Here is a 19214-nt window from a genome sequence, read left to right as displayed (position 1 = left end):
AGGAGATGGTGGTGTATTAGTTATGTCCTGGGTATTTCTAATGAGCAGGAGATGGTGGTGTATTAGTTATGTCCTGGGTATTACTGCTTAGTGGCACAGATCAGCAGCAATGAGTGTGTATAGTACTAATGGAGAGGTTCCTCATACATCCTGCAATACGTTCCGCTGCCACCTTTGCTCCAGCAGGAGGTTTTAGAAGGTTCTGAAATATTCCACCCCTTCGAGGTGCGGGGGTCGGTCTCAGTGGCTGCAATTATATGTTGGGTGTTGAGGTTGGTACTGTTGGGCTGCACTGTGAACAGCATTGCCTGGGAGTAGCTTTGTGGTTGGCATCATAAGGGCACATGGCAGGTTCTATAATGGGGCCCCGTGCTGGTCATTGCCAGGATGCTGTATTCAACAGTATTTGGGCTAGTTTGGCTGGCATGGAAGAAGGGCCGAGTGCTTGTAGCAGGGTACTGTAGCTTACACTGCTTGGGGGCACTGTGACTGGTACTACAGGGGGGTGACTAAGGATAGTAAACAACTGGGCAGTGGGTGGAGGGCTGACATGGGGTGGACTCCTGGTTTGGATGTTGGCACTAACCCGTTGGTATGACTGGCAGGTCTGCACCTAGAGCTGTTCATCCAGCAGACTGAATATGTGAAGGACATGACGCCCGCCGCTGGCATCCGCCTCCTCATACATGATCAGACCCATATGCCATTCCCAGAGGATGATGGTGTCAACGTGCCACCCGGAGCCGAAACAGATATCGGCATGATGAAGGTAAGAGACCGCCTTAAAGGGCCAGTGTCATAAATACATCTGCATCTATTACAGAGGACTGAAACTTACCATGAACCCCCAAGTCTGAGCTGACATTTTGCAGCTTCCATGGCTTGCTGGGACTTGCAGTTGATGCCACCCTGCATCCTGCTTTAGATTGTAAGAGGAAGGTATAAGGAGAGCGGGGGGCTCATAGCGGCACTCAGAATGCCCCACCTGCAGGGATCTGACACCCAGGCCCGGAATGTGGTTCCCTCCACTCCCTGTTCATTAAGGCCGGATTTGCAGGGGCGAGCGCAATATCGTTGCGTTTGCAAACATACAATTTTTTTCTGTGATTGTGATCCATTTTGCGACAGAAGCGCATGGCGTCTCCGTACGTGTGACCTTCACGGGCATTCTTTATGTGCATCAAAATCGCATGTTGTTTCAGTAGATAAAAGAAGAATCGCATGGCTGTCGCATCAAAATCACGTCTGCCTGCGGAGCGAGGCGATTATTCTTTTCTCATAGAGAATAATGGGCGATACCCCACCCCCCTAAAAAAAGGACGCGCTGCGATAAAAGTCGCCCGAGTGAATACACGCATTGTATATAATGGGTTATCACAAAAAATGTAGGTTTTGCCCTATCTTTGGACCGAACAACGCAGGAGGCTGCATAGACTTCTATTGGAGTCTACCAAAGCCGACAGAGAAAGGGAGGGAGTTTAGTAGTGGCGAGCGCGCCGAACACTGACAGGCGCCTCTCGGTGAGGCATTTAATAGTCATTAAAGTAGTTCTGCCGACCGAGGAGGTTCGGGGCTCCATCGTGTCTTCCCTACAGCCAGCCGCGTGAATGGCCGGAAAAAGTGTGAATTAAAGCCGCGACTTGGCTGCGGCTATTCTTCATTCATCCGATTTTCAGCAGAGATAGTCGTGATTTTTTTGCGCAGCTAACTTGCGAATGACGCTCGTGTGAGCGAGGTCTAAGAGTGAATGGAACACATTGATTTCAATGGCTTTATTCACAAATGCAGAATTTTTATGCGATTTTTCGTTACGTGAAAAAAAGCAGCATGTCCCATTTTGGTCCGTATTGTTGACCCAACTAGGCCATAGAATGAATGGGACTGCGCGAATAAGCACGAAACGTAAATATTTGCGCGTACAAACAATGGTCCCTTCTTGCGCTTTTTTGTGCGTGTAAATACATAGTCCTTATGTGCGAAAGAAAATCACAGGACGGACCTGAATCCACCCTGAAGGCAGCTTAGATCTGTAAACATTCTGCGCATCCATGGATTCAGGCCCGCAGACGCCTCTGTGAATGAGCCCTTACAGTAGAGCTGGGTCCTCCGGTTTGTGGCAGCTGCTACCCTTCTAGTTCTAGATCCATTAATAGTTTTGCAGTCCACTTATGTGGCTGGAGGCCAAGCTGGACCCCCGGGCGTGCCCCCTTTAGTCACACCAATAATGGGTTAATATGCTGTATCAAGCAATAAACTAAATTCCAAAAGGATGTATTTCTCCTTACTGGCCACTAGATGGCGCTCTGGTGACTCCCATAATGATGATGGTGATTATAGTCCAGTAGGTGGCGCTGCAGGGGTATCGTTTCATCTTCCTTATTTGCATATAGTCTTATTATTGATGCTTTGTGTTCGCAGGTTCACATCGAGCGCCTGAAGTCGCCGTATTCGAGCGCGTGCACGGACGGGGAGGACATCAGGAACTTCTATAAGGACGTGTATGGAGCCGGGTACACGCGAGAGGTCAGCCTGCGGACATGTTATACCGTGTAGATCCCATGATTACACAGCCGAAAAACTGCGCCATTACCACCAAATGTACGGCGTTGGGATCTGTTCAGATTTCCGGTTCGGACTTCCATCCAGCGATTCCATCATAAATGCTGGGTCACCATGATGGAGACATTAGAGTCAGTGGATCCCGCTGGCCGCCTCTTTCACAGATCCGGTTTTCTGTTTTAAACGGAAATCTGAACATAGCTTTAAAAAAGATGGCGTCTATCATCCAAAAACAGCGCCACCCCTGTCCGCAGGTTGTGTCTGGTACTGCAGCTCTATGAAGTGAATGAGGATGAGCTGCAATGACAAATATAACCTGTGGACAGGAGTGGCGCTGTTTTTGGAAGATAGCCGCCATGCTTATCTAATCCTGGACGACCCGTTTGATACGCTGTCGTTATTCTACAACTTTGCTGTACTTTGGGGGTTCATGAAGGATTTTTTGCCCTGGTGCTAAAAAGTTGCAAATTTTTGCACAAGTGCGAATTTTCTGCTTATTGCACCCCCCTCGGCACCTGGGGAGGGGCGGGGTAACCCACCGTGTATCAAATTCACTGCGGTCTATGCCAGAAACTCGTGTAAAATAGCGCAAAACTGTTCTTACTTCCTGTAGATTTCAGCCAGTGGCGCCCGGCCGCTCACGATGCGCCAAATATGAGAAATAATCTAAGATGTATCTCAGAGCCTCGGACCGATGTCGCCCTCTGTATCCCGCGGTTTGTATCCGCGCTCAGATCGCACGGAGGCGCCCGGCGTTTTTATGTGTGAAAAGCCACGCTTAAATGGGAAAAAATAAAAATCACATTTACATAAAACTCCGCTGTTCCTGCGAGCGCGATGCCATTTTTCACTCCCCCATAAGAAGTAATGGCTGACGTTTCTGCGATCTCGCTGTAACACAGAGCAGGCTTCCGTTTTTCCGAGAGGATAAACGCCCGTGTAAATGACCCGTTTGGAAACAATAGGCGGACAGATCGCGTCGCGCAAATGCATAAAACTCGAGCAGTTTTCTTAGCGTTCTTACAGAAACGTGTCCCTGTGTTTCAATTTCTTTCCATTTTCCAAACCTCTGCTTGCTGTCAGTGATGGGAAACACTACTGTTTATATTCTGAGCTTGAACAGAAGGGCTGACCTGCTTCTGCTCTCACAGCTGAGGCTTTGTTACAGTGTATCAGTCTAGGTAATCCTCTGAGTTCAGGCCTCATTCACATCTGCGCCGAGGCTTCAAGTGTGATTTGCGCTTCAGTCCTCAGAACCAAACGATGAGAACTGCCGCGTGCTGGACCAAGATGGCGCCAGAGGGACGAACCCCATTGACCATAACGGGGGCCACTCAGCTCCCAGTTTGCCAGCCCAAATCTTCCTGTAATAAATATCTGGGTTCTGCGCCGGAGCCGCCAGCAGAGATGTGAAGGGGCCAAAATCCAGCAGCGTAAATCTGTTCCTGTCCCAGCGGGAGGACCCCTCTCCCTGCACCACAGCAAGTCCTAGGATGTTGGGGACCCCTCTCCCTGCACCGCAGCAAGTCCTAGGATGTTGGGGACCCCTCTCCCTGCACCGCAGCAAGTCCTAGGATGTTGGGGACCCCTCTCCCTGCACCGCAGCAAGTCCTAGGATGTTGGGGACCCCTCTCCCTGCACCGCAGCAAGTCCTAGGATGTTGGGGACCCCTCTAGAACCCAGTTTAAGATGTCTGCAGGGTCGTTCCGCCAATGTAGGCAGACCATGCAGTTGCTATGGGGCCGGGGACCCTCACCCCCATGTCCCACCACCTCTCCTCATCCCCATGTCCCACCACCTCTCCTCATCCCCATGTCCCACCACCTCTCCTCACCCCCCCATGTCCCACCACCTCTCCTCATCCCCCATGTCCCACCACCTCTCCTCACCCCCATGTCCCACCACCTCTCCTCACCCCCCCATGTCCCACCACCTCTCCTCATCCCCATGTCCCACCACCTCTCCTCATCCCCCATGTCCCACCACCTCTCCTCACCCCCATGTCCCACCACCTCTCCTCACCCCCCATGTCCCACCACCTCTCCTCATCCCCCATGTCCCACCACCTCTCCTCATCCCCATGTCCCACCACCTCTCCTCATCCCCCATGTCCCACCACCTCTCCTCATCCCCCATGTCCCACCACCTCTCCTCATCCCCATGTCCCACCACCTCTCCTCATCCCCATGTCCCACCACCTCTCCTCATCCCCATGTCCCACCACCTCTCCTCACCCCCCCATGTCCCACCACCTCTCCTCACCCCCCCATGTCCCACCACCTCTCCTCACCCCCATGTCCCACCACCTCTCCTCACCCCCCCATGTCCCACCACCTCTCCTCACCCCCCATGTCCCACCACCTCTCCTCACCCCCCATGTCCCACCACCTCTCCTCACCCCCCATGTCCCACCACCTCTCCTCACCCCCATGTCCCACCACCTCTCCTCATCCCCCATGTCCCACCACCTCTCCTCACCCCCATGTCCCACCACCTCTCCTCACCCCCATGTCCCACCACCTCTCCTCATCCCCCATGTCCCACCACCTCTCCTCACCCCCATGTCCCACCACCTCTCCTCACCCCCATGTCCCACCACCTCTCCTCACCCCCCATGTCCCACCACCTCTCCTCATCCTCCATGTCTCACCACCTCTCCTCATCCCCCATGTCCCACCACCTCTCCTCATCCCCATGTCCCACCACCTCTCCTCATCCCCCATGTCCCACCACCTCTCCTCACCCCCAGCCATCAGCAGCAGCGCATCTCTCACTTGTGTCTCCGTATAGTACCGTCCAGAGAGAGCAGGAGCCCCTACTGAGAGACCAAGGGACCTAAAGGACGTCTGCACTATGAGGGGCCACAAGGGAAACGCCTGCACTATGAGGGGGCCACAAGGGGGAACGCCTGCACTATGAGGGGGCTACAAAGGGGACGCCTGCACTATGAGGGGCCACAAGGGGGACGCCTGCACTATGAGGGGCCACAAGGGGGACGCCTGCACTATGAGGGGGCCACAAGGGGGACGCCTGCACTATGAGGGGCCACAAGGGGGACGCCTGCACTATAAGGGGCCACAAGGGGGACGCCTGCACTATGAGGGGGCCACAAGTGGGACGCCTGCACTATGAGGGGGCCACAAGGGGGACGCCTGCACTATGAGGGGGCCACAAGTGGGACGCCTGCACTATGAGGGGGCTACAAAGGGGACGCCTGCACTATGAGGGGGCCACAAGTGGGACGCCTGCACTATGAGGGGCCACAAGGGGGACGCCTGCACTATGAGGGGCCACAAGGGGGACGCCTGCACTATGAGGAGCCACAAGGGGGACACCTGCACTATGAGGGGGCCACAAGTGGGACGCCTGCACTATGAGGGGGCTACAAAGGGGACGCCTGCACTATGAGGGGCCACAAGGGGGACGCCTGCACTATGAGGGGGCCACAAGTGGGACGCCTGCACTATGAGGGGCCACAAGGGGGACGCCTGCACTATGAGGGGCCACAAGGGGGACGCCTGCACTAAGAGGGGCCACAAGGGGGACGCCTGCACTATGAGGGGGCCACAAGGGGGACGCCTGCACTATGAGGGGCCACAAGGGGGACGCCTGCACTATGAGGGGCCACAAGGGGGACGCCTGCACTATGAGGGGGCCACAAGTGGGACGCCTGCACTATGAGGGGCCACAAGGGGGACGCCTGCACTATGAGGGGGCTACAAAGGGGACGCCTGCACTATGAGGGGGCCACAAGTGGGACGCCTGCACTATGAGGGGCCACAAGGGGGACGCCTGCACTAAGAGGGGCCACAAGGGGGACGCCTGCACTATGAGGGGGCCACAAGGGGGACGCCTGCACTATGAGGGGCCACAAGGGGGACGCCTGCACTATGAGGGGGCCACAAGTGGGACGCCTGCACTATGAGGGGGCTACAAAGGGGACGCCTGCACTATGAGGGGGCCACAAGGGGGACACCTGAACTATGAGGGGGCTACAAGGCGGACGCCTGCACTATGAGGGGGCTACAAAGGGGACGCCTGCACTATGGGGGGGCCACAAGTGGAACACCTGAACTATGAGGGGGCTACAAGGCGGACGCCTGCACTATGAGGGGGCTACAAAGGGGACGCCTGCACTATGAGGGGGCCACAAGGGGGGCGCCTGCACTATGCGGGGCCACAAAGGGGACGCCTGCACTATGGGGGGGCCACAAGGGGGACGCCTGCACTATGAGGGGGCTACAAAGGGGACGCCTGCACTATGGGGGGGTAGTGAGGGGTTATTTGGGGGTAACAGCCTAATGGGAGAGAGTATAGAGGTGAGTCGTGGCTGCATGACAGTCTGGACACAGATAAAGGACAAAGATGAAAACGGACGTCACCAATCAGAGGAGTCGTCACCTGTGATCCCTGGAGGTAACAGCACTGTAATCACTATCACTGGTATCTGACTATTATACGGGGACTGCATTATTTGGGGGTGTCCTAGGGCTGAGTCTCTGTATCCGAAGTATCCGAGCCCGCTGTGTCAGAGATATGCTGACTTGGATTTAATTTTTTTTTGGTGGCGGGGCATTTCTGAGTTTTGCTCTGGGGCCCCGTGACGTCTTTGTACGCCCCCAGCTGCACATTTCCATGCACCGGCCATCTTTAGTCCCCCCCCTCCCCATTATGTAACGCCCGCCCGCTCTGACCCCTTCTTGTTGCCCGCAGGTCTGTAAGCGGACGTGCGCCCAGCAGAACATCATCCACAACTGCGGCTGCACTCACTGGGAGTTTGCTGACCCCAAGGAGCCGGAGGCCCCCAAGTGTAACCTCAGCAACACCGCCGTCCGTGAGTCCACATGACATACTCTCTACTGCCCTCTGTTATCAGCCCCTTGCCACTGACTATAGTGTCTTCCCGTGTTTTCGGCGACCGGCTGTCCACGCTCTGATCTTTGCGTTTTCTGTTTGCAGGTCGCTGTGTGAAGATCTACGAATTTAAATTTGCGCACGATCAATTAAACTGTCACTGCCCCCTACAGTGCAAGTAAGAGAACTGCACCCATCAGAGGAACTATGGATGTATACAGCAACCGGCGGCTCTCTAGTTGTGGTGAAACTACAACTCCCAGCATGCCCTGACAACTATGCTGGGAGTTGTAGTGTCACCACAGCTGCAGCCTCCTCTGGGGTTATTATCCAACTTTTCTAGTGTCCTGATGGGACTGAGAACCCAATCCCTGGGTGGTCTTACCCTTCAGGGGTCTGGGAAAGCCCCTGTAATGACATCAGTGAGCGCTTCAGCATTCTCATCGTCGCCCTCCTTCTCATTACTTGCTGTCACCCAGCTCTCTGCAGACCCTGAATATCGCACTACCCCGTTATCTGTCCGAGTGTCAGTCTTCACTGTCATTCTTGCATTCTGTTCATAAAACTGGAGTATTCCAGCTCTAGGTCTCACGTGGGTCCCAACCACAAGGTGCCGCCGCAGAGCACATGACTCGCCTCTCAAATTTCCTGTTTCCAGCCGACTCTGGCGGACACAACTGTTCCGCTGACTCTGCTTTTCTGACTCACATGAGGCCAGAAGAGACGAGTCCGGAGGGGGGGGGGGGGGGGGGGAAACAAGTGGGGGCTCTGGTATATCTGGGTGACAACCAATATGGCCGCCATTACAGCCCCCACTAAGGATTGCTATACAGCGACCCCGGATCACATGACAACCAGATATGTGGCTGCAGTGGACGCCAGTCAGCTTTAGGGGGCGCACCCTGAAATATAACTTGGGGTGTGCGTCCCACCGCTGCCCGCTTCTGCCGCCATCCTGCGATGTCTGACTGGTTCAGAGTTTCGCCACAGAGCCACGGTCCTCAGAGGAAGATGGGGGGCTCCTCAAAAGTAATGCAGACCCCGAAATGAATGCAGAACCCAAACAGAAGCCCTAAATAAATACAGACCCCAGACGGTGGAGATGAGAGAAGCCGGAGCAGCGGCGCCGCGCAGGAAACGCAGTGCGGAACGTTTAATGATCAGGCACAGCGCTTCTGTCCGGCGCGGAGCCTCCGCCTGGCCGCCCCACCAGGGAGCGGATAAAACCCGCAGAGTTACAGTTCATGTTTCCGCTGTCTTCTCCTTTCTGTCCGTATCGCCGGCTTTGCCCTCAGTGTCCGGTATCATGTGACTGCGCTCGCACGCTCCGGTGATCGCCCACGCTGGTTGGACTGCGGCATCCGCTTGGCGATAGATGAATTCCGGAACCTTATTATGAAACGTTCTGCCCTCCGTTGGCGTTTCTTCGCCCCGGCGAGCGCACTGCGTTGGATCCTCCGGTCAGAGATTCCAGCACAGATCCGGCTCAAATACCAGAAGAAGCTCGGCATGCGGCGTCCAAAAATCGGCCAGCGGGGGGGAAACCGTACGGACCCCCTTGTAGATTTATGTTCAGACTGTGACAGAAACTGATCGCTCCTCTTCACTTGTAGCAGCGCCACACTTTGCCCTGACACTGAATAGCATCGGCACCCAGTGAGTGCAGCGGCGCCCGGGGTGTCTGAATGCTGTTCACCTTCAGGGAGTCAGAGTGCTGCGCAGCGGTGCCCCAGGGAGTCAGAATGCTGCGCAGCGGTGCCCCAGGGAGTCAGAATGCTGCGCAGCGGTGCCCCAGGGAGTCAGAATGCTGCGCAGCGGTGCCCCAGGGAGTCAGAATGCTGCACAGCGGTGCCTCAGGGAGTCAGAATGCTGCACAGCAGTGCCCCAGGGAGTCAGAATGCTGCGCAGCGGTGCCCCAGGGAGTCAGAATGCTGCACAGTGGTGCCCCAGGGAGTCAGAATGCAGTGCAGCGGTGCCCCGGGGAGTCAGAATGCTGCACAGTGGTGCCCCAGGGAGTCAGAATGCAGCACAGCGGTGCCCCAGGGAGTCAGAATGCTGCGCAGCGGTGCCCCAGGGAGTCAGAATGCTGCGCAGCGGTGCCTCAGGGAGTCAGAATGCTGCACAGCGGTGCCCCAGGGAGTCAGAATGCTGCGCAGCGGTGCCCCAGGGAGTCAGAATGCTGCACAGCGGTGCCTCAGGGAGTCAGAATGCTGCACAACAGTGCCCCAGGGAGTCAGAATGCTGCACAGTGGTGCCCCAGGGAGTCAGAATGCAGTGCAGCGGTGCCCCGGGGAGTCAGAATGCTGCACAGTGGTGCCCCAGGGAGTCAGAATGCAGCACAGCGGTGCCCCAGGGAGTCAGAATGCTGCACAGCGGTGCCTCAGGGAGTCAGAATGCTGCACAGCGGTGCCCCAGGGAGTCAGAATGCTGCGCAGCAGTGCCCCAGGGAGTCAGAATGCTGCGCAGCGGTGCCCAGGGAGTCAGAATGCTGCGCAGCAGTGCCCCAGGGAGTCAGAATGCTGCACAGCGGTGCCTCAGGGAGTCAGAATGCTGCACAGCGGTGCCCCAGGGAGTCAGAATGCTGCGCAGCGGTGCCCCAGGAAGTCAGAATGCTGCGCAGCGGTGCCCCAGGGAGTCAGAATGCTGAGCAGCGGTGCCCCAGGGAGTCAGAATGCTGCACAGCGGTGCCTCCGGTAGACAGGACCCAGTACAGCAATACCCCAGTAGAGCTGCGGTGTATTTCTCAGTTTCTTCACCCTCTATTCTAATCCGCCTTTCCTTGTTGCAGGGAGGAGATCTATGAGCTGACCGTCTCCGGGTCGCAGTGGCCGTCCAGCGCTTTTATCGTAAGTGCCATATATTAGGTCCCAGGGGGCGGGGCGCCAACACGGGACATACGTGTAACACGGGCATAGACTCTTGCGTTGGCTTTCTTCACCATGTTGGGGCCAGTTTTTGAAAATAGCGCATATGTCACGATAACTATGGAGTAACTTGCTGGCCGTGGTGGACGCCGCCACGTACGTATAAAGTGTCCAGAAAGCCACGCTGAGCTCGGTTATGGCGTGCGTCGATGAATCCCCAGGAGCTGATTGTAGGGTCCTCTGAGGAGCCGCCTGTAACATGGAAGTAACCCAGCAAACAGCAGCTCATATCTCAGCCCCATCAACGTGGCATGGAGGGGGGAGGGGCAGGAAGTCGCAGTAACTGCGGTCAGCTCTGATGGTTGGGGCTCATTCACACGGGCTTTTTTTTAATGTAAGTTCGGTAATCGGAGCTAACTCCCACGTTGATATCGATGGTTCTAGTCACATGATTGTTTTCTGATTGGACAGATGGTCCGTGAAAAAAAAACAAGGGTCACCTTGGATTTTTTTTATGCGCAGAAAAAACACCCACGACTCTCAGATGACCGTTGCGCGCGAATAAAGCAAAACCGCAGAAAGGCGCATGCAAATCACATAAAAAATCTGTCCATTTTTCACGGATCGCAGTCCCACTCGCCCGTGCGAATAACGCTTTAGGCCATATTTATACGGACGGTTTTATCATGTGACGTTTCTGCATTGCGAGGCGCCGGTGTGAATGAGCCCCCAGGCTGCTGGACATATAAGGAGCCGCTGGTACAAACTAAAAACTACATTACTGTCCGTAGGAGAACTTCGCCAAGGACCTTAAAGAGTGGGGAGAACACATGAAGGACGTGGCGGACAATCCGGCGCTCATCAGGTATCTTCTCCACAATGGCTGCTGCATTAAATACAATTTATTGCTCACTGTTATCTGCCACTTCAAGCTAAGGAGAGGTTGACTGTTGTATCTTTCAAAGGGATGCGTGACAGGAAGTGCAGAAACCTCACTTCCCCCCATGAATGCTACTTTATAATATCTGATATCATCACTGTTATAAGCTTCTTTTTAGGGTTACCGGCCCTTTAAAAACTTAGCCGAATTTGTCTTTTTCTCTGCAGGGATAATTTTGTGAAGGTCGTGGTTTACTTCAAACAACTAAATTTTGAGTTTATAGAAGAGGAACCATCAATGACGGTGAGGGCTGAGCCTAAAGTGTATACTCCTATCAAACTACTAACGACCACTTGTCCGTTAGTATGTATGTGAGTGTGTGGGTGCTTCTCATGCTCCATCCCCTGGTGACGTCATCACAGGTCCTACAACATATATAAAACACAGAGCCTGACTGACAGAAGAACAACACAGTTAGGTCTCTTGGAAGGGGAGGACAAAAAAAGCAAAATGAGAATACAACTAATCCATTATTATCTCAGCGGTCCTGATAGAAGACACTGGCCAACTGCCACCACAAAGATCCGGTAGGCTGAAGGGAGGAGCCATTCTGCAGTTTGGTAGAAAGTACAGTATACTGGATAAGCCGACAGCCGCTACTGATCACCTGTGTTGGTGGAGTCAGGGATCATATAACCAGGGGCTGATCACTGTATCCAGGAGTCTGCTGAGCTGGTGTTGTCTGGAAATCAGGATGGATTTGGATGTACTACAGCTGTGTGTGATGTGTGGGGGTCAGACTGGATGTAGTAGAGCTATGTGTGCAATGTGTGGGAATCAGAATGAATCTAGTACAGCTGTGTGTCATGTATGGGAATCAGCATGGATGTAGTAGAGCTGTGTGTGTAATGTATGGGAATCAGCATGGATGTAGTACAGGTGTGTGTGTCTTGTGTGGGAATCAGGATGGATGTTGTAGAGCTGTGTGTGTCTTGTGTGGGAATCAGGATGGATGTTGTAGAGCTGTGTGTGTAATGTATGTGAATCAGAATGAATGTAGTACAGCTGTGTGTGTCATGTGTGGGAATCACCATGGATGTAGTAGAGCTGTGTGTGTCATGTGTGGGAATCACCATGGATGTAGTAGAGCTGTGTATAATGTGTCGGAATCAGGATGGATGTAGTACAGGTGTGTGGTAATGTATGGGGATCAGGATGGATGAAGTACAGCTGTGTGTGTGATGTGTGGGAATCAGCATGGATGTAGTAGAGCTGTGTGTGATGTGTGGGAATCAGGATGGATGTAGTACAGGTGTGTGGTAATGTATGGGGATCAGGATGGATGTAGTACAGCTGTGTGTGTCTTGTGTGGGAATCAGGATGGATGTTGTAGAGCTGTGTGTGTAACGTATGCGAATCAGAATGAATGTAGTACAGCTGTGTGTGTCATGTGTGGGAATCACCATAGATGTAGTAGAGCTGTGTGTCATGTGTGGGAATCAGGATGGATGTAGTAGAGCCGTGTGTGTAATGTATGGGAATCAGCATGGATGCAGCACAGCTGTGTGGCGCATTGCTCCACCAGAAACTGTCAGGGTCGGTTAGGAACAGAAGAATGGAAGTCCCTACAAACCACCCTCTCCCCTGTCCCTACCTACTTGCCCCCCTGGGCTAAACCTCAGGGCGACAACTGGGCGGCGGTCCCTACTCTGCACTGATGGGACCCCAGGACAAGGACAGGAGAGACCAACTAACCAGAGAGACAAAACGTACCAAACACAGAGGACTAGAGCGCCAAGTAACCAACAAAACAGACTAAATCCAAGTCACAGCAAAACCGGGTCAGCGGACTGGAGAGAACCTGAGCGGGTGTTAGCTGGAGAACAAGCAAACAAGCAGGGACTGACCGTGTCTGTGGAGCTAAATACCAAAAGCCCCGCCTAGGACGGAGCGGGACTTGATGACAGCTGGCCGGTAATGCATATAGACTGGCCCTCCTCCGGCCGCGCCCCCTACCAGGGGAACTCCGAGCCCGGCCGCAGAGGCCCCGCCCAGCAGTTCCATGGACCCCACGCCTGACCCCAGACCGGACGCCAACCCGACTAGGCGACCCCCGGGCGACACCACAATGGCCCCTGATGGTCCCGGGCACGTCGCCACGCCCGAAATACTGGTACTATAACTACCTAATAATTACTAGTGTGTGTGTGCGTGTGTATATATATATATACACACACACACTGACAGCTTTATATGATCTTTGCTGGAAATGCCTGACTATAGGAGTTGTAGAGGCTACAATCACACCTGAGAATACACTGACCGGCCCCTTTATTAGAGCGCCGGACTCTCATGATTGGCGCTTCCATGTACGGTAATTCTCCCCGTGATCCCGGAGGATAAAATCACGTGACCAGTTCTCCGTGGATCCACATTAGATGAGCGAATCCAGCGATCTGAGAGGTTCCCAACTCTAATAAAGTGGTCGGTCCACGGAGTCACATTGGGAAGTGGTGAACCGGAGTCTGCAGAATGCAGTGAAGCTCTGATGCTTTCAGCCTGCAGTTTGTTTAGGAGTTCTCTTTTCTTTGCAGGAACTTAACCTCATCTCTAACATGGGGGGCTTGGTGGGCCTGTGGGTGGGCTTCTCCATCTGCACCTTGGCAGAGTTCTTGGAGTTGCTGTTGGACATCATTCTGCTGTTTCTTCGGAGGTGCATCAGGACAATGAAGAAGGAGGACTACTCCAACCCCTATACACAGAGCCCCATCTACCTGCAGAAGACCACCATGCTGTGACAGGGGGGCCGAAAACCTTGGATATGGGGATTTAGATTGCAGAAATGAATGGCAATGATTTGATATGATACCCCACTCTCCCCCGGTGCCCATGTGTACACAGCCCAACCACTGGGACCCCATCAATCCTGTGTCTGGAAGTGCAGCCAGTGGCGGTTGCACATGTGCGCCGCTGCTCCATTCACTTTGCTGGGTCGGCCGGAGATGGGGAGAGCTGGAACTATCCTTGTTGGTCCCATTGAAATGAATGGAGTGGTGGTGCAGATATGTGGCCGCCGCTGCCCTCACTTCACGATGGGTCGGACCCCGTTCTTGGTACTGATAGATATCCCAGCAATCAGACCTCCACCGATCTGAACGTGATGCCCGATCCTGAGGATATTGGCACAACCCATTTAACCCCTTCCCATCCCAGAACATAAATGTATATCCTGGCTGGGAATCAGTTCCTGCGAAAGGACATTGAATTATGCCCTATGGATGGCATGGGATCAGACAATGAGTCTACATCATCCAAAGTTGTGACTGACAGACGGCCTCCCGCAGCAACAGCAGAGATCGTCGAGAACATGTAAAGTGTTCATAGAGTGTGGGCACTCCCCGTGTAACGTCATCGGCCCTCCGCCATGTAATCGCAGAGGGCTGATGGGTTGCCGTGGCCTGTAATTGCTATGATTAACGATACTGCATTGCAGTACAAAAGTACTGCAGTATATTATTAGAGTGATCATAGCATTTCAAGTTCAAGACCCCTCCAGGGACATGAAAAATGGAAAAATTATTTTTTAAAAATCCATAAAAAACACATTTTTTGCACTTCCTCCTGCTTGTTCAAAAAAAATAAAAAACCCACATTTGGTATTGTCGCACCCGTACAATAAATTAAACGCACTTTTTACCCTGCAAGGCAAACGCCACAGGTAAAAGCAGCAAAACACACGGAGTCAAAATGTTTTTTTTTCCGTTCATTATGCCTCCCAAAAAAGAAATAAAAGTGATCAAAAAAGTCATCTGTACCCCAAGATGGTACTAATAAAACTGCAGCTCTTCACACAGAAAACAAGCCCTCACAGAGCTCCGTCCATGGAAAATAAAAAGGTTATGGGGCTTTAGAGGTAGTGATGAAAAAAAAAAAAAAGCCAAAAAAGGGTTTTTTTAGGCTGCGAGATTTGTGTATTACGCGATGCGCAAATATGAATTCCATTCTTTTGAAATGGGCATGTGCCATCTTTGGGAAGTCCTGCAGTGCCTTATCATAGCGATCATAGGTGCTATTGTACAAGTCCCCCACAGGGACATAAAAAGTGTAAAAGACCCGGCTCCGTGTCACCTCCCCCCCCAGCAGCATCAGAACTTAGTATATGTGGGACGTGACGGGTTCCCTTTAAATATTGGAGAAATGTATAAAAAAAAAAAGGAGCCCACCTAATTGGCATCGCCGCACCCATAAAACATTGTATTTGTTATCCAGCACGGTAAATTCTGCAAAAAAATGCCCAAATAGCCATTTTCTGATCATCCCTCTCCATCATCATATATACCTCAATAGGGTACCAATAAAAACTACAAGTTGTCCCACAATGAAGAGGCCCAATAGATAAAACCGCTCGGCTCCTGAATGTGGCCGCTCACAAACAGTCTTATGTAAAAAAAGGGTTTATATTCTGCAAAAGTGGTAAAACATAACAAAAACCTATAATCTTGGTGTCCTAATGGTAGCAGAATAACAGAACACTTCTACCACATGGGGGATGCTGGGAAAAGAATTCCCACAAAACAAGGAAATGACTTTAGTGAACATGTTATATGGAGCCGAACGCGTCCCGCAGGATAGAAGGCGTGACACGGCGACACGGGCGGAGAACACAGACGTGATGGCCGCGGGAACAGAGAGGGAAACGGTTTACTGGCTCTGTAGGCTAAAATTAGGCATGCCACTAAGGGGTTAAAATGCTCTTAAGGGCGACCGCGTTCTGCGCCAAATGGATGTAAATGAGACAGAAATTCAAAATCTGTGATTCTAAAATGTGACATTTTTGGGAGGGTTCCTGCAGTTTTCTCCGGCCCGTTGGGGGTTAATCGCGCTCGGCCGTTTCTTATGTACTTAGACTTGATTCATGAGCTGCATGTTTTCCGTTGGAGCTGGCGTCCGCAGAGAACACAGCGGCCGCTGTCAGCGCTGGGTGTTGGCACGGTGTGGATGTTGGCAGCGCCCCCGCTATCCTCACCTGGAGACACAAAGACCCCTGTATTCACTACAAGCAGACGGAGTCATCCGCGGGGGCCAATACTTACATCTGACCATAAACAACAGAAACCCCTTTATTTCGGCGGCTGACCAGTATATGTGGGAGCGGCGCTGTTCTCTTCTTTCCGCCGCCGCACCCCACCAGGTCACCAGCTTCTCCAGGCTGCAGCCGTGTGTAACCAGGCAGATACAACAGTCAAGCCTGGATATCAACCTCTGCATCATGGGGGCACTTTGATGGGGGCACTGTGACTGGTTAACCCCGTTACGGGGGCCCTGTGACTGGTTGACACTGTTATGGGGGCCCTGTGACTGGTTGACACTGTTATGGGGGCCCTGTGGCTGGTTGATGCTACTATGGGGGCACTGTGACTGGTTGCTGGTGCTGTAAAGAGGGTTTCTTACGGGGGCCCTGTGACTGGTTGACACTGTTATGGGGGCCCTGTGACTGGTTGACACTGTTATGGGGGCCCTGTGACTGGTTGACACTGTTATGGGGGCCCTGTGACTGGTTGACACTGTTATGGGGGCCCTGTGACTGGTTGACACTGTTATGGGGGCCCTGTGGCTGGTTGATGCTACTATGGGGGCACTGTGACTGGTTGCTGGTGCTGTAAAGAGGGTTTCTTACGGGGGCCCTGTGACTGGTTGACACTGTTATGGGGGCCCTGTGACTGGTTGACACTGTTATGGGGGCCCTGTGACTGGTTGACACTGTTATGGGGGCCCTGTGACTGGTTGACACTGTTATGGGGGCCCTGTGGCTGGTTGATGCTACTATGGGGGCACTGTGACTGGTTGCTGGTGCTGTAAAGAGGGTTTCTTACGGGGGCCCTGTGACTGGTTGACACTGTTATGGGGGCCCTGTGACTGGTTGACACTGTTATGGGGGCCCTGTGACTGGTTGACACTGTTATGGGGGCCCTGTGACTGGTTGACACTGTTATGGGGACACTGCATCTGGTTGTGGTTTCATTTATTAGTTGAAAAAATATAAGCCCCCCCCCCCCCACCATGTAAATCTATTACAGCACTTGTATCCAGTGCTTTATTGTCTGCTGTAGAAGAGGATGAGAGCCGTCCGTGAGGGCCGAGACTGGGGCTCTCCGTCAACTGCAGTGCCTGGGATGCTGGGAGTTGTAGTCCTGCAGCAGTTGGAGATTGCCGTCACTGGTGTTGGGCAGTGTAGCTATCCATCCATAATGAGCTGCTGCTCCAGGAACATGGGACTCCGTCCTCCCAAATACAAATACAGCAAATATAAAACTATTGCCCATTGCTATCGATGGCGGCATGCCTCCGGGTTTTTTTGCACGTGCTAAAATTACATTAACGTACACGACATGTGCAAAAGCACAACATCCACCGCGCAGATGCGCTCACGCCCGTGTGACGTTAGCCTGATAGTGAGGGGATGTCATCCTGAAATAATCCCACAGATAAGCTACAGCAGCGCATGAGGCTCACTCACCTCCACGTGGCGCCCAACTGGCACTTTCAGGTGGTATTTAGTGGGTATTAAAGGGGCTGTCCTACCAAAGCAAGTTATCCTTTAGAATCCTAGACTGGTAGGGTTGGAAGGGACCTCCAGGGTCATCGGGTCCAACCCCTCAGTGCAGGATCACTAAATCATCCCAGACAGATGTCTGTCCAGCCTTTGTTTGAACACTTCCATTGAAGGAGAACTCCCCACCTCCCGTGGTAACCTGTTCCACTCATTGATCACCCTCACTGTCTAATATCTAATCTGTGTCTCCTCCCTTTCAGTTTCATCCCATTGCTTCTAGTCTTTGCTTGTGCAGATGAGAATAGGGCTGATCCCTCTGCACTGTGACAGCCCTTCAGATATTTGTAGACAGCTATTAAGTCTCCTCTCAGCCTTCTCTTCTGTAAGCTAAACATTCCCAGATCCTTTAACCGTTCCTCATAGGACATGATTTGCAGACCGCTCACCATCTTGGTAACTCTTCTCTGAACCTGCTCCAGTTTGTCGATGTCTTGTATAAAGTGGGGTGCCCAGAACTGGACCCAGTATACCAGATGAGGTCTGACTAAGGAAGAGTAGAGGTGATAATGACCTCACGTGGTCTAGACTCTATGCTTCTCTTAATACATCCTAGAACTGGACACAGTATTCCAGATGAGGTCTTTACCCACAGGATAGAGGATAAGGCTGCCTGTCCATGGGCGGGTTTGAATTGCGTTACCCACGATACTCCGGCCATGGAGAGCACTTCCCCCCTGTCCACGAGCGAAAATCATAGTGATTCTCCGCTCCTGGCCGGCAAATGGCAACATGTGATTTGCCACGATTCTCCACCGTCAGACTATTTGTCAGATAGGCTGACAGCGGAGATCCGTCTGCCGGCTCCTGTTCCCAGGCGGCGATATCCTGTGGCAGATCTCCACCGTGGCATACCGCATCGCCCATGGACAGGCAGCCTAACTCGCTGATCAGTGGGGGTCCAACTGCTGAGACCCTCACAAATCCCAAGAACCGGGGTCGGTTGTGTCTAGCCATGCTTGGTAGTCCAGCTCAAATGAATGGAGAAACCGTAAATGTGCGACCGCTGATCCATCTGTTATTCGCTGTACATTCCCCCCCCACTCATCTATTAAATGCGCAGCAAATAACAGATGGATCAGCGGCCGCACATTTACGGTTCCTTCATTCATTTGAGCTGGACTACCAAGCATGGCTAGACACATCTTATCCCCTAACTTGTGCCTAGAAAATAACTTGCCTTTATTGGGCACCTCTTTAATGCCCTTTAAAGGGCCACATTTGTGACAGATCCCCATTAAAGGGATTGTACCAAGATTGCAAGTTATCCGCTATCCACAGAATACGGGATAATTAGGGGAGGTCTCACTCTGGAGATTGGGGGTCCATTTCCCCCATCCTCCTCACTGTGGGGTTACCGCACCCCTCCCGGTGAGGAGGACACTGAATGGAGTGGTGGTTGCACAAGCGCTACATTCACCTTGCAGTGGCACCGGCTCAGGTACTT

At 53.0% G+C, this 19214-nt stretch overlaps 1 protein-coding gene across 1 annotated transcript in view; it reads left to right on the top strand.

Moving 5' to 3' along the window:
• The window catches only part of LOC136580024 (amiloride-sensitive sodium channel subunit gamma-like), a 40400-nt gene extending 25693 nt beyond the window's left edge, over positions 1-14707 (top strand). The window contains exons 5-12 of the mRNA XM_066580192.1: positions 606-769; positions 2419-2523; positions 7273-7393; positions 7519-7591; positions 10202-10259; positions 11069-11142; positions 11385-11460; positions 13752-14707. Of these exons, the coding sequence (XP_066436289.1) occupies positions 606-769; positions 2419-2523; positions 7273-7393; positions 7519-7591; positions 10202-10259; positions 11069-11142; positions 11385-11460; positions 13752-13955 (875 nt within the window). The 3' untranslated portion in view covers positions 13956-14707. The remainder of the gene's footprint in view (positions 1-605; positions 770-2418; positions 2524-7272; positions 7394-7518; positions 7592-10201; positions 10260-11068; positions 11143-11384; positions 11461-13751) is intronic.
• The last annotated feature ends 4507 nt before the right edge of the window (positions 14708-19214 follow it).

The sequence above is a fragment of the Eleutherodactylus coqui genome, chromosome 10 (assembly GCF_035609145.1).
Source record: "Eleutherodactylus coqui strain aEleCoq1 chromosome 10, aEleCoq1.hap1, whole genome shotgun sequence".
NCBI classification, from domain to species: Eukaryota; Metazoa; Chordata; class Amphibia; order Anura; family Eleutherodactylidae; genus Eleutherodactylus; species Eleutherodactylus coqui.
Note: the sequence above shows the minus strand (reverse complement) of the source record. Positions and strands in the feature narration are given on the sequence as shown.